The sequence below is a fragment of the Phalaenopsis equestris genome, unplaced genomic scaffold, assembly GCF_001263595.1.
Source record: "Phalaenopsis equestris unplaced genomic scaffold, ASM126359v1 Scaffold203382, whole genome shotgun sequence".
NCBI classification, from domain to species: Eukaryota; Viridiplantae; Streptophyta; class Magnoliopsida; order Asparagales; family Orchidaceae; genus Phalaenopsis; species Phalaenopsis equestris.
In genome coordinates, this window is record NW_018223013.1 from 109,532 (window position 1) to 123,812 (window position 14,281).

Below are 14,281 nucleotides of genomic sequence, written 5' to 3' on the forward strand. Positions count from 1 at the left end.
CTTCCGATCTATAATAGAAAGAAAGCTATAGATAAAATGTGTGGGAGGGCCCAAGCATGACACCCTGCCCACACAATAACTACAAATGATTCCAAAACTTAGAAAATACACAAAATTACATGAGAGACTTAAAGAAAAAGCCGAAAAATGTCTAAGTACATAGTATCAGGTGACTAGAGAGCGACCCAATTTGGCATTGTCTCTGCCTCTAGATCTAGGGAAGGAGTCCGTTAATAAACTGGTAAGATGTGTGTCATTGCGAGTAGTAACCAATGTATCATCCAATAATTTCCCGAGCTCGAGTCGGCCTCCATTCTTCTTCTTTCTCCTGGAATAGACCTGTCATTCCTCATCCAAAGATTGGCTCACCTGTTCAGTGGATTGGTCTAAAGTGTGTCAGACATGTGTAGGTTGTTGAACATTAGAAGCAATTGCATATTACAACAGCTGATCTTTTATTGGATCAAATGAGCATTCTCGTGTATCTTGGCATATAGGTGAGTCCTCTTCAATACATTGGGTGGTATAAACACAATTGAATCTGTAGCTGTAGTATGATGTACTTCGTTAGGAACTGCGATGTCGGAAATAGATTCGGGTTGCATCTTCTCAACAGGGATGGTAGGTAGCTGATCTTTAGCGATATTTGACCTTAAATGAGAATACAAGCGATAGCAAATAGTAGAACTATGGTCAAACATACTGCGATGAGAGCAATAAGGAGGGTGTAGTTCTGATTCAACTTTTTGCCAATACCCGTTGTGGGTGGTTCCAATTCATACCTCATCCGGAGCTGGTTGAGTGATCTCCTTCTCAACTAACACACAAGCCACAAAGGGTCCGGTGACAGCAGGCGTAGAACTATCAACCTTGACAGACTTACTGTAAGCGGTTGCTAAGGAGTAGAGAATTTTCAAGTTAAACAGATATAATTTTAACCCCGGAAAATTTATCCAAACAGGAATGATAGAGGACTCCCGTAGTGGATCAACCTTTAGAGACAATTTTAACCCGAAAACTTTAGCATAGAACTATCAACGTTGAGAGACTTACAGAAGAATGAGAAGTCTGCCATCTTTTTTACAGAAGCTGAAGGTATTCAACTTCATCCTGTCATCTGAATTTGGTTGATAAATTTCTTAATGGTCATCCCAAAATGGAGCTTATTCGCAAGGAATTTGAACTTATGCACCTTCTTGGGGAGTGGAAAATTGGACTATTAGATGGGAGACACATTCTTATTCAAATTAATAATGAAGAAGATTACACACTCTTATTTGCTAGAAGGATAATCTGGATTAATAATAGAGCAATGAAGATTCTGAAACGGTCTATGGATTTTGACCCACAAACAGAACCCCTAATCATTCCAGTTTGGATTTGATTTCTTAGTCTGAAATTTCATTATTTTTCTTAAAAAGTGTTGTATTTTATTGCCTCAGCTTATGGTGTATTTTATTGCCTCAGCTTATGGTAAGCCACTCAAGACGGACATTCCTATTTTTAATCTTTCTCGTCCGTCTGAAACCAGCGTACTTGTTGAAAGAGACATTACTTCTTTCGCTTCTAAGAAAATTTGGTTGAACACACAGCATCATGGATATTAGGAGAAGGTAGAGATTGAGCATTTTCCTTCATCTTGTTCAAACTGTTGTATGTTCGGCAACTCTAGTTCTCAATGTCATCATCTACATCCCCACCTCAGACCAAAAAAGCAAAGTACTCCGTAAGATGCAGTGATTCCAACTCCTGATTAGCTCCAAGTTATTGACACTATCGATCAACAAAAGGATACACCTAAAGACGTTATTATTCCTACAGGCAATATATCAACCATTAAGTCTCCACACATTGTTGTAGCTCCCCCGTCTTTGGAACCTCCTATCGTGGAGGCAAAGAGAGATTCTTCAGACTCCGCCTGCTCTTGAACCTATCACTGATATTACAGGTGAAAATACCTCTGCTGTTTCACTACCGCCTCATTAAATCCAAAAGTTGTTAATGCAACTCAGACTCAGAGGGATCATGATATGCAACGTCCTACACATGTCCGGTCACCTTTGGACCAATCTATTGCTTTAAATGAGTCAATTCTCGGATGAGGAATGACAGATCTACACATCCAGGAGGAAGAAGAAGAATGGAGACATACTTGAGCGCAGAAATCTGATGGATGATACTTTGGTTACTTCGGGTGATGGTACACATCTTACCAATTGGTTAGTTGGCTCCCTTCCGAGAGCTAGAGGTAGAGGAAGAACTAAAGTGAGACGTCCCTAGCACCTTTGCACCTGTTGCTGAAATTTTGGTTTTTTTATCTTTATGTATCTTTTCTTCTTTGGGTTTTTGTGTGTGTTGTATTGTGTGAGTTAGATCTTCTTTTAATTCATCTCATACAACATATTTGTACCTTTTTTTTCTTTTATATTAGCCCTTGGGCTTTTTATAATATATATATATATATATATATATATATATATATAAGGCTCTTTTGATTCGTCCAGTCGAAGACAACGCCCAGCTAATCATCCCCATGCTTTTGTCATTTGCATGGTCCAGTCAGATGAAGGCAGCTCATTAAATATATTATAATAATCATACAACATAAATAATTAAAAACCTAAAAAGAAAGGCTCCGCTGCCTTCCTCTCCCATTCGCACAAACGAAAGCCCTCTCTCTACTTCTACCTGAAATCCACCAGCAAGCCTGTCCGTCTCCACTTCTCCTGGCAAGGATCCCAATTCTCTTCCCTTTGCTCCTACCCCCAACTCTCTGCTTTCTTCCGTTCCTCCTGATTGAAACCGGTAAAGCTCTCATTGGCACCCCTTTAACTCTCTCCCTCTTGATTTACCTACACCAGGCGCTTGCTCCTGCACCTCTCGAGCTCCACATGGCAGAGACCTGCCCCGTGTTTCTCTGGTGTGCTCATCACCCTTTCTAGCTGTTGAAGTTTACTCATTGGTCTCATTCTCTCCTCGCTTTACCTAGCCTCACAAGCAACCTCTTCCTCTGTAAACTCAAGCATTTACCCTACTGGATACAATGCTTATTACATGGCTGGCAATGATCAGAAGGCGAAAGGGTACCCTTTCGTTACACGAAGCCTCTAACGGATGAAGAGCTATGAGTAGGGTGGGAGCAAGTTTCTCCGAAAGATTCAGATACACTTGATGCTCTAGCCATTGTCCTACACAACATGCTTTTCTATGGAATAATTGTCGCGATTGTTCATACTCACGTGCTGCATGAAGGACTGGTAGGCGATAGAGCAACAAAAATTATTATTTGTGAGTTTTCCTTGAAGCTTGTGAGGCCCAGAATAAAGAATAAAGATGTCGTAGAAGCTTTTCAAAAAGTTTCAGTTCCATAGGTTTGCAAGATTATTGAATATGTCCTTATTAGTTGAAGAAGATTGTAATTGATAGAAGGGACTTACATAAGACCTACGAGGGACTCAATGACTCATCTACAAGCTCGAATGAAACCTGTAGAGAGTCCACCTGAACACTCAAATGAAAGCAAAAGCATAGGAGATATAATTCTAAAAATAAAATCAAACTCTCTAATGTCTTCCTTGCCGTCGGATCCGCAATTTTAAATATACAAGCGAACAGAAAAGAAAACTAAGAACATAAATGAAAATATTTGCAAAAATCTTAATGATAACACGTCTATGAAAATAATAATAAAGTCCCCCTAAAAGTTAATTCAGGCTAACAAGCATAAACTATAGCATGTGTCAATCACAAGACCGAGAATGATGCGCAGAGTAAAAAAATATTTAAACTCAAATTTAATTTGTCAAAAAATGTGTGCAAGCTATTTAAAAATCAATTTAAGGCAACATATATAAAATTCCTGCATATGCTCACGTGCCTCTAAATAATCATGCTTATGCGTTCGAGGAAGCTGTGCAAGCAAAGGGAATAATCATGCTTATGCGTTCGAGGAAGTTGTGCAAGCAAAGGGCCACCTTCCCTACAGCCAAAGGTCGTAAGTCCCACATTTTGCCCAACATGATCCTCCTTCAAGGAATAGAGTCCACAAGACTGAACCCCCATTAAGCCAATCTGAACCTCCGCCCCACAAAAATGTAGTTGAGAAGATTGAGCCCCCGCTAAGTTAATCAGATCATCCTCCCTACAAGGAATGGAGTTAGCCAGCTGATTCATTATGATCCTCCTCCTTACAAAGACTGGAGTTTAGAAGATTAATGCTCTTAAGAATGTTTAAGCAATTAATCCCCCGGACCGCCTTGCTTATAGGGCAAGGTCGTAACTCTCCTCCCTATAGAAAATGGAGTTGACAAAATTGAGCCCCTGTTGAGTCAATCGGATCATCCAGCCTTTAGGGAATGGAGTCGACAAGATTGAGCCCCAACTAAGTAAGTCTAATCCTCCTCCTTACAAGGACTGGAGTTGACAGGACTAAGACTTTTAACGATGTTTAAGCAAATGAATCCCCAAGGCCGCCTTGTCTATATAGCAAGGTGGTAAGTACCACACTTTGGCCAATCTGATCCACCTTACATAAACCAGAGTCAACAAGACTGAGCCCCGCTGAGCCCTTATATAAACCAGAGTCAACAAGACTGAGCCCCGCTGAGCCAAGTTGATCCTCCTCCTCAGGAAGACAGGAGTTGGCAGGACTACTGCTCTTAATGATATAGAAATTTCAATCATTCCCCAATGATGGTCATGTTGATAGAGAATCTCAACCGGAGGGGTCTAATTTAAGAAAATCAAATCCCAATGTCCATTTATAATACTCAAATAATAACATAAATCAAGAAATTGATCCTCTGTGAGTGAAACAGAGTCAACAGAATTCAAAGACATCATTCCCCACTAATGATCATGTTGATAATAAATCTCAACTGGATGGGGTCTATTCTCAAAGTACATTTTTAATACCCAAACAATAATATAAATCATGAACTCGTTCCTCTGTGAGTGGGACAAAGTCAAAATGTTTCAAAGATAATCAAAATCTTTGATGATGGTTGTGTTGATAGTCAACATCAACCGAATGGGTCTATTTCAAAATCAAATCTAAAAATTAATTTTTAAAACTCAGATAATAAAATATGTTATGAACATGATCCTCTGTAAGCGGGATAGAGTCAACAAGGTTTGAAAAGATCAATTTCCCTCGTGATGACCGTGTTGATAGTGAATCTCAATCGAATGGAACTATTTTTAAATTGTCTCAAAGCCTAAACATGATCCTCTGTAAGTGAAACCGAGTTGACAGGGTTCAAAGATAATAATTTCACAGATGATAGTCATGTTGATCATGAATTTCAACCCGAGGGGCCATTTATAAAATTAAAATATTTTAAACCATAAAATATATAAATGAAAATTTGTCGCCTAACGTTTAAAGCAAAAATTCATCTGTCATATGCAAAGATTTGTCTAAGTGGATGAATCTAATGTCGACCGAAGCTCACAATGAGCCAATGTCATATCAAATATAATACTAAATTATACTCAAAACAATCTCATGGCAGTAATGATATGACATGAGTCCTCTGTCCGCGTGGTTTTACAGTCAAATGACACCATAAAGATACAGTTATGACCAGAGACCTCTATCGGGTGGTTTACCGTCAAATGACATCATTATATTATGGTCATGGTTGTAGCCCGTATGTTCCTCAATATCAATATGCCCTTTTGAGTATTGAATCATAGTATTTGATATGTCAGAATGTCCTCCGTAAGCTAAGGTTAATTTAAATCAGTTCCCTTAGACAACCTTTGGATGAAGCAACCCATGGCTGCTAACAAAGATCGTTCAGTCAAGTTAGGTCGACTACCTCTGCTAACTAAGTAGACCCGGGACCCTGACAACCTAAGATGACAAAACCATAAAATTTTGATCGGGTTCTTCGTTGTTTTCCCCACCATCTGCTTTTAACTCACGGTGGTAATTTTTGTAATTTAAATTCTCAAATTTGTTGCCAATACATGTTAAGTCTGAATTTTTAGCGCCTGATGACTAGTCTTAATTGAAAGTGTTCTCACGTTATCGTGAGGGGTTATTAATCATAGGGGCTTGCGTGTATGAGAACCCTTGAAGCCCAAATCTTAAATTCCTCGCAAAATGAGGGCGAAATCTTTGGGTAACGGCTTACCTACCATCTCATCTGCCTTCTGAAAATTTGACCCGAAACTTAACAAACACCATGTTAAGCTCTCGAAGAGAGTTTGAGGTGCTTTTCAAATCTTCGAAGCCCACAACTACAACCAGGATAATTTCTTAAAGCTCCACTACCTGCAACAGAGGCACTTATCAATGGAGTAGTAGTACACAAAATATTTTATACAACATAAGCTGAAATATGGTCTCACGGAACTGGAGAAGCACACGATAACAAAATACTTGAAGGCAAGAAGCCGGGCATCAATAACATGATCCAGCTAGAGCCTTATTGTTCTTTGGGTAACGTTCTCACCTCGGCACTGAAAATAGAGAGATTGAAGAAGCAAAGTAGGCACCCACCACCATTTACACAACCACCCGCAATTCGAGACATTAGTAGAAGCACCTCTCTGGGAGTTGAGAAGACCGGTAGAAAGAAGGAAAGGGCTACTCAGAGTAAGAAGAGGACTGAGGAAAGTAGCAAGCCCACTATAACCTCAGCCAGAAAATGTTTCAGATGTAATGGATTTGAACACATCATCTCTGGCTGCCCGATGGGCCAAGTTGTCTTATATCGAACAGAGTGCAGTAGAGAAAGTTAGCGACGAAGAAGCAACTGAGGAAAAAAATGAGTACCAACTTCCACTGGAGGGATCAGTAGTGGCGTCGCCACAACATATTCTACACCTGTTGTCCTGTGAAGGGAAAGGTATGTAGACTTATCATTGATAGAGCGAGCAACAAGAATGTGGCAACTACACAAATGGTGAACAAATTGAGTCTCCCGAATCAGAGACACTCAGCATTACTCCCTAACATGGTTTAGGAAGTAGAACAGAGTTAGCATTAACAAAAGATGTCTTGTGAAATTTTTTATTAGGAATCAACTATAAGATCAGTGTGACATAGTACTCATGTATGTTTTCCATCATTTGTTAAGGAGGTCGTGGCAATAAATCATCGGACTCAGCTTGACAGGTTCATGAATAAATATTCCTTCACCAAGGATGGAAAACGCATATTCCTTCTAGCTTATACAAAATCCGAGATTACAAATGCCTTTGCCAGTAGGGAAATGCCAATAGAATCTTTTTTGGCAATGATAGAGCAAAGCAAGGAAGAGGCATCGATTCCAGATACAGGACAGTCACTATAGAGAGCATGTCAGGACATCATGATCGATATCTTACCATCATGGACACCACCATTAGAGAGAGTTGAGTCTGCTCTTGCATCAAATAGGACTGAGCCGACGATAAACTTGCACAAAATTTTAGTTCAATTCAATAGTGCACCCTCATGTAGGTGGATTGATATAGATGATTGCTAGTACGTAGAGAAAACTTCTATGATGTTTTAGGAGATAACGCAATCGATAATGGGAACAATGTGCTTCTTTGGTCATAGTAAAAGATCCCTCAACCTCGAAAAGTTATTGCAACTCCGCTAGTTTCAACATGCAGACAAAAACATCGATAAATGAGGTCAAAACTCCCCCAATCCCCGGAGACTGGTGTGTGGCGATGCTCATACGTTCCACAAAATCGTGAAAGAGTTACGGGAGAAAGGAGAGACAATAAGTCCTGTTTTTCATTTTTATTCTTTTTTAATTATTTCACTCTTTTTTTTCTGTTTTGTTTCCTATTATCCTTCATTCTTTTTTATTCACTTCCTACATATGCTTTGCGTTAGTGTTTGGAAATCAATTTTTGCATGAGTTTGCTTAACAAAAACACCGACATCTGTTTCTCCCTTCTAAAGATGTATCCGAGGGTTGAGTGGTGCTTTGACTGAATCTCACTTCCGATGTGTTGATTTACCCTTCCCTAACTCCTTTGTATCCCTCCCGCTTCGCTACCACACATTCCTCTTTGTTGCAGTCTCCTGGACAGTAGCCTTTAGTTGTTCTTCCCAAAATTTTCCATTTTCCTCATTGCCGTCCTCCTAGACAGCCACCCTTCCATTGTCCTGCAATTCACCGCAACCCCCGTCATCACCGCAGCCCTTCGTCTTTGCTATTGCCACCATTTCAGTCCTCCATCCTTCCAGTAATCACCCCGGACAACACTCCTACATCGCTCCCAATTGTTTACTTGTTCGGAACCAGAACAACCATTATGTTATTTTATGCTTTCCAAATGCCTTTTCTACCACTACGCCAACGTCCAAACCCTCGTCGACTGATACACTAAAATAATATACTATTTTATGTATATATTTATTCTTATTTTGGTAATATAGCACTTTAAAGAAGGGTATTTTCATATTTTTGTTACATATATATCAATTTTAGGCATTTGGAGCAAAAAGTAGCAAAAATAAGTAGCAATTTTAGGCATTTGGAGCAAAAAGTAGCAAAAGTAAAGAAATTTGGAGCCAAAATGGAGATTTTCGCGATCCTGGCGCCAAATTAGCGCTAGAGACGTCATTTTCCTGAGAACTGGCGCCAGAAGCACCAGAAACTGGCGCCAGAAGCTCTAGAAACTGGCGCCCGAGGTGCCATTTTACAAAGAAGTGGCACTAAAGGCACCAAAATCCAGAGAACAGCGCGGACCTCATTAGGCTGGTGTCAAAAGCATCAGAGACAAATTAAGATGGAGTAAGTCAGTTAATGACTATTTTTGAGCGGTTTTTGAAGGCTCCAAACATTTCAAACGTCTCATGGAGTGGTTCAATGCATCCAGACACTTTGAAAGACTCTTTAATGAAGAGATATGTCTCTTGGATAAAATGACTTATCTCTTGGTGTAAAAAGGTGACTTTTGGGGGAAAAATTGGAGAGAATTTTGAATTCCTTTTGGGGCCCTAATTAAAAAGAGAGAAGTCTAGAAAAGAGAGGGGGTGTGGGATAGAGAGAGATTTTGGCGTGAGTGAGAAGGGAATATTTTCTTCTAAGATTGCAAGAGGAGAGAGAAGGTGAGAGATTTCTTCTTCATTACAATTCTAAAAAAGAATTGAGTGTGATTGTAAAGAGAAAAAATACTTAAAAAGAACTTCTAGGAATTTGCTTGGGAATGAGTGCGAGATAAGTTGTGTTATTTTCTTTCGTTGTTTTGTAAACTTTTTTTTATATATGAAATTTGTGTTTTATCGTATCCTTCTCATGAATTTTGAATAGTCTTTTTTATCTTTCTCCCTATAATGAGATATGATTTTATGAAGAATTAGTTTTATTTTGTAAGGTTTTAAATGTCAATAAATTATGATGATTCGAACTTTGATCTTTATTTACTTTTCGATCTGGTCAATTGGAAGGTTAAAATTTATTGAGAAACATACGATCCGAAAGGACTATGTTTTCTACAAAAAGGTAAGAGTCGCATTAAATTTTATGGGTGAGAATATAATTCATGAGATTGCGTGAAAATAAATAAGGAAACATACTGTTGAGCGCAGAATTGTAAATTTAATGGTGATAGATTAAAATCCTCAATTTAGTCCAGTTGCTTGGAAACTAAAGCGAGATTTTTAGCCCTCAGGCGAGGGAAAAGTGAGCTCTGGAGTGAGAGTCAGTATCCTCTCAACCAAACCACGGATTTATGGACCAAACTCTGGATTAGTCAATGTTCTTTATGCACTCTCAGAAGGTAAAGAATAAGATTGCTCATATTTGACACAATATAATTTTATATATATATATTTCTTCACATTCCATAAACTCATTGTAAAGGTGAATGATGCTTTCTTAAATTTGAACTCTTTGTTTCAAAACTTTGTTTAGTATTTATAAGTTTACTTTTGAAGTTTAGCAATTAATTTAGTTAACTTAGTTCTTTCAACTGCATTTCATTTAACGCACATTAAATTTACTTTGGATTTATTTTGCCTACTTAAGTTTTATAGTTTGAATATTATGTTTGACTTCATAACCATAAGAATTTCCAACTCCCTGTGGGATCGATACTCAGGACTCCATTAGTGTCATTTATTACTTGATTGATACGTGTACTTGGGTTATTATTATGGGTTTGGCAGCTTAAGAAATTTAAAAGATAAAATTATTTATATTGAATTTATTTTTATTGGAATTGAACTGCATATTTACTAGTAGTGCTAGCCGGCCGCCCGCATCACCGACCACAACCACCATCCATGGATCTATCGTCTAGTTTGAGTTTGCATTGTCTAGTTGCTATTTTTTTTTACGTTAGTGCAATTGTATTTAGCCATTTTGAATTCAGCAATAAAATTCAGTTTTCCTATTATTGCTTGAGTTAACTCCAGTATCAGATAATCTACGACGGCAAGTGATGGCTACCAAGGTGGTAATTTTTAAAACACGAAAAATTTATTTTTTTTTAATAAAATAGATTGATTGGTTTTTAAAAAAAGAAAATAAAAGCTTATGGAAAAATTCACTAATCAAATATGTCTCCAGAAAGAAAAGTAAAATCAAAAAATAAAGGGGAAAATGATCCCAAATAACCCAAAAGATTAATTAGAACTTGAGCACTGAATTTTTTAAAGGATAGCATAATTTTATAAGTGTTTCCTTACATTGAAATTTTAATGAAGTAGGATTCAATATTGTACCAAGTAAATAACTAAAACTACTAAAACAAGATGACTTTGTTTTTTTATTTAACTTCAATGTTTATGGTTATCATACCGAATAGATGTCGTCCTAAACTTATTTATGAAAAATCTTGGTGCTTGATAATCACAAACCTGCTCATTATTAGATAAGTTTGCAGCCTTTCTGAAGCCCATGACTAATTTTCCTTCTGGATCAATCCGGCTAAATGATACTGCAGAAACACATCCATCATAAGGTTCAAGATAATTGAAGAGATAATCTAGCATCCTCTAAAAAATGTCATTTAAGTTTAATTTTAGATGAAAAACACAATCTTGGGTATTTTACCGACAACATATATTCTAACATGATAAGGATAAGGACATTCAGGCAGCTTCAGAAGCATAGGGAAAAACAAGATGACAAAACCGTGCTAACATTAATCTAGTTAAACATGGACAATGGGACCATGACAATTTCAGCATACTGTCCCAAATATTCAGCAAAAGTCTAATAAGTCCCTTTCAGTGACAATGATAAAGGCACCGCACATGTACAAGAGCTCTAGAATACAGTCCTTGGAATTCAGCACAATCCAAAGTGCATTCATATGTTGAAAGAGTGTCTTCCAGAAAGAAGGAATTAAATCAAGGGGCATTTAAATACATACCACACCTAAACTTTTTTCTTTTTGACATTTATACCACCCAAATTTTAATATAACATAAGAAATACTGTCATTTTAAAATTTAAAAGATGAAATACACCTTTCATTCATAGGCAAGGAAATATGTACGTAAAAATTGAAGTTTAGGCGTAAAATGTGTAAATAAATAGGAATTGAGTGGTACGTATGTAAATCTTCCTTCAATCAAATACGCGGCAAAGAGAAAAAAGATTAGGTAAAATAAAAATTGACAAAACTAAAAAACGTTTATATTCCCATTTTATCCTGTTTCCACTATGTCGCTGTAATTGACAACGAGCTGGGTACAGAAAGCAAAAATTATGGGTGAATTAGTAATATCTTGATTATTGAGAAGGGAAAAAACAAGTTTAAAGCATGAACAAAGGTAGTTAAGAGAAGAAATAGAATGAGAAGGTGAAATGAATGAATTCTTCAAGAAGAAAAAGATGAAGGTAGAGAAAAAAGAGATAAAGAGACCCATAAATAAAAACCAAAAGAGAGAACAATTCCAGAAGGAGAGCAAAAAAAGAGTCTCATCTTTATTCCATGTCAACCATCCCAATCATAATCGTCAGCCAGCAAAATATAATAATCCATTAACTACTGAAAAAATTGAGAAGCAAAAGCAAGCATAAAAAAATTTGAAAAAAATCCAACACATAAGATAATAAATTATGAGGTTCACCAAGATCGTCTCACCTACAACAAGAGCAGCAAAAAGAATTATTTCTATAATAATTGCAAAGAGTACATCACAATTTTTTCTTCCACGTAATTCTAAAAGTTTTGAACAAAGATTAAAATAAGACTTAATTTCAACATAAAATACAAGGATAAGCTATAAATAAAAAACCTTAATTCACATTTTTGTGCATAGTAAATTAAACACACACTGCAGCAATAACATGTTTGTACCACCACTGAACTTGCAATACTCTCATCTCCGATGACATTACAGTTGCAAAATTTTCTTGTTCAAAGTCACCAAAATAAAAATGCAAACAATTTAGTACAAAGAGTAAGTTGGAAGCGAAAATATTGGAATAAAATCTTCTAGACCCATGTACCGCACAAAAAAAAAGAAAAATAGAGAATATATATATAAGCTAATATATTAAATAAAAGGTAGGGTATAGATAGATTTTGTGGAAGGTCCCAAACATGGCACCCAGTCCACACAAAACCACCAAATCAAATGGTTCTAAATAAAAGAAATAATACAATAAAATACATAAGAGATCTAAATAAAAAACTAAAAAGGGCCAAAATTAAAGTATCAGGTAGCTAGAGAGCGACCCGATTTTGCCTTGCCTCAGTCTCAGCCTCTAGTTCTAGGAAAGGAGTCACCTAATAAATTGGTCAGATGAGTGTCATTGTCAGTAGTAACCAATGTATCATCCAATAGATTCCCTAGCTCGAGTCGTCCGCCGTTCTTTTTCTTCCTCGTATAGACCTGTCATTCCTCATCCGAAGTTTGGCTCGCCTGATCAGCAGATGGTCTGAAGTGTGCAGGATATGTGTAGGTTGTTCAGCATTAGAAGTAACTACTTGTTGTACCAGCTGATCTTCTATCGGGTCAAAACAGCACTCTCGTGTGTCTTGACGTGTAAGTGGGTCTTTTTCTTCAATAACAGTAAGTGATATCAACACATTTAGATTTGTACTTGTAGTAAGGTGTTCTTCATCTGGAACTGCGATGTTGGAAAGAGGATCGGATTGGATCTTCTAAGCAAAGATGGTAGATGACTCATCCTCAGTGACATTCGATCTTAGATGAGAATGCAAGCGATAGCAAATAGTACAACTGTGGCCAAACATACTACAATGAGAGCAATAAGGAGAATGTGGTTCTATCTCAACCTTTAGCCAATACCCATTGTGAATAGTGTCAATCCATATCTCATCTGGAGCTGGTTGAGTGATATCTCTCTCAACTAACACAGAAGTCACGGAGGGTCTGGTGACAGCAAGCGTGAGACTATCCACCTTGAGAGGCTTACCGTAAGCAGTTGCTAAAGATTAAAAGATTTCTATGTTGAACAGATGCAATTTTAACCCTGGAAACTTTATCCAAACTGGAATGATAGGGGATTTCACTTTTGGATCAAAACCGACAGTCCACTTTAGAATTTTCATAAAACGATTGTCGATCTTGATAATTTTTCGAGAGAAAATGCGAGTGTAATAGGCATCGTGAGATAGTTGAATAAGTATATGTCGACCATCTAGCAGACCAATGTTCCAACTGCACAATAATTTCATAACATCAACTTCTTTCCTAATGATCTCCAATTTTGGAAGACCATAAAGGAATTTCCCCACTATAGCAAAACGCCAAGAGAACGCTAGAATACCAGTTTCAACCTCAGTGAAAATAAGTACATGCTTCCCATTTTTTTTGAAGTTTTATAATAAAAGTGTGATCACTGCCACCTTCAATAGCCTCGTGGCACGATTGTGGAACATTACAGGACTTACCAATAGCAAAAGGAGATTCTGAACCTTGAGGAGGGGCACGAGCAGGAATAGGCAAGTCGTCGGTTAGAGCATTTGCATAGGAAAGGAGCGTCGAGGCCATCTCCCTCACAAGATAAGCGAGGAAGTTGTTGGCGTTATCTGGCTCGGTTCGTCTGGAGCAAAACTGCGCACAAGAACTGCGCAGAACTATCGTAACTTGACCGCAAGACGACCGCGCGCAGAAAGCGGCATGGAGACGCCCAAGAAGCTGACAAGGAAAGCAAAGGCAACGTCCGTCGTCGTCTACGAGTGCGCAATCGACGTCGTCAAAGCTTGCGAAAGAGATGACGAAGCTCGACGCCGCGAGCAGCTCGACGAAGCTTTTCAAAAACTGAGCGAAAAAATGCCATAGCAGAGGCTAGCGTTCGCCGTGAGGCGAAATCCTAGCAAAGCGAGAACGAAGACACCTATT

At 37.9% G+C, this 14,281-nt stretch overlaps 1 protein-coding gene across 7 annotated transcripts in view; it reads right to left on the reverse strand.

Moving 5' to 3' along the window:
• Nucleotides 1-14,281, reverse strand: part of LOC110036175 (B3 domain-containing protein Os07g0563300-like) — a 76,202-nt gene that overhangs the window by 23,192 nt on the left and 38,729 nt on the right. For all 7 annotated transcript variants that reach the window (XR_002295213.1, XM_020740562.1, XM_020740564.1 and 4 more), the window contains exon 8: nucleotides 10,817-10,896. Coding sequence is in view for 6 of the 7 variants with exons in the window: in XM_020740562.1 (XP_020596221.1) it covers nucleotides 10,817-10,896 (80 nt within the window). In the remaining variant the exon portion in view is untranslated. The remainder of the gene's footprint in view (nucleotides 1-10,816; nucleotides 10,897-14,281) is intronic.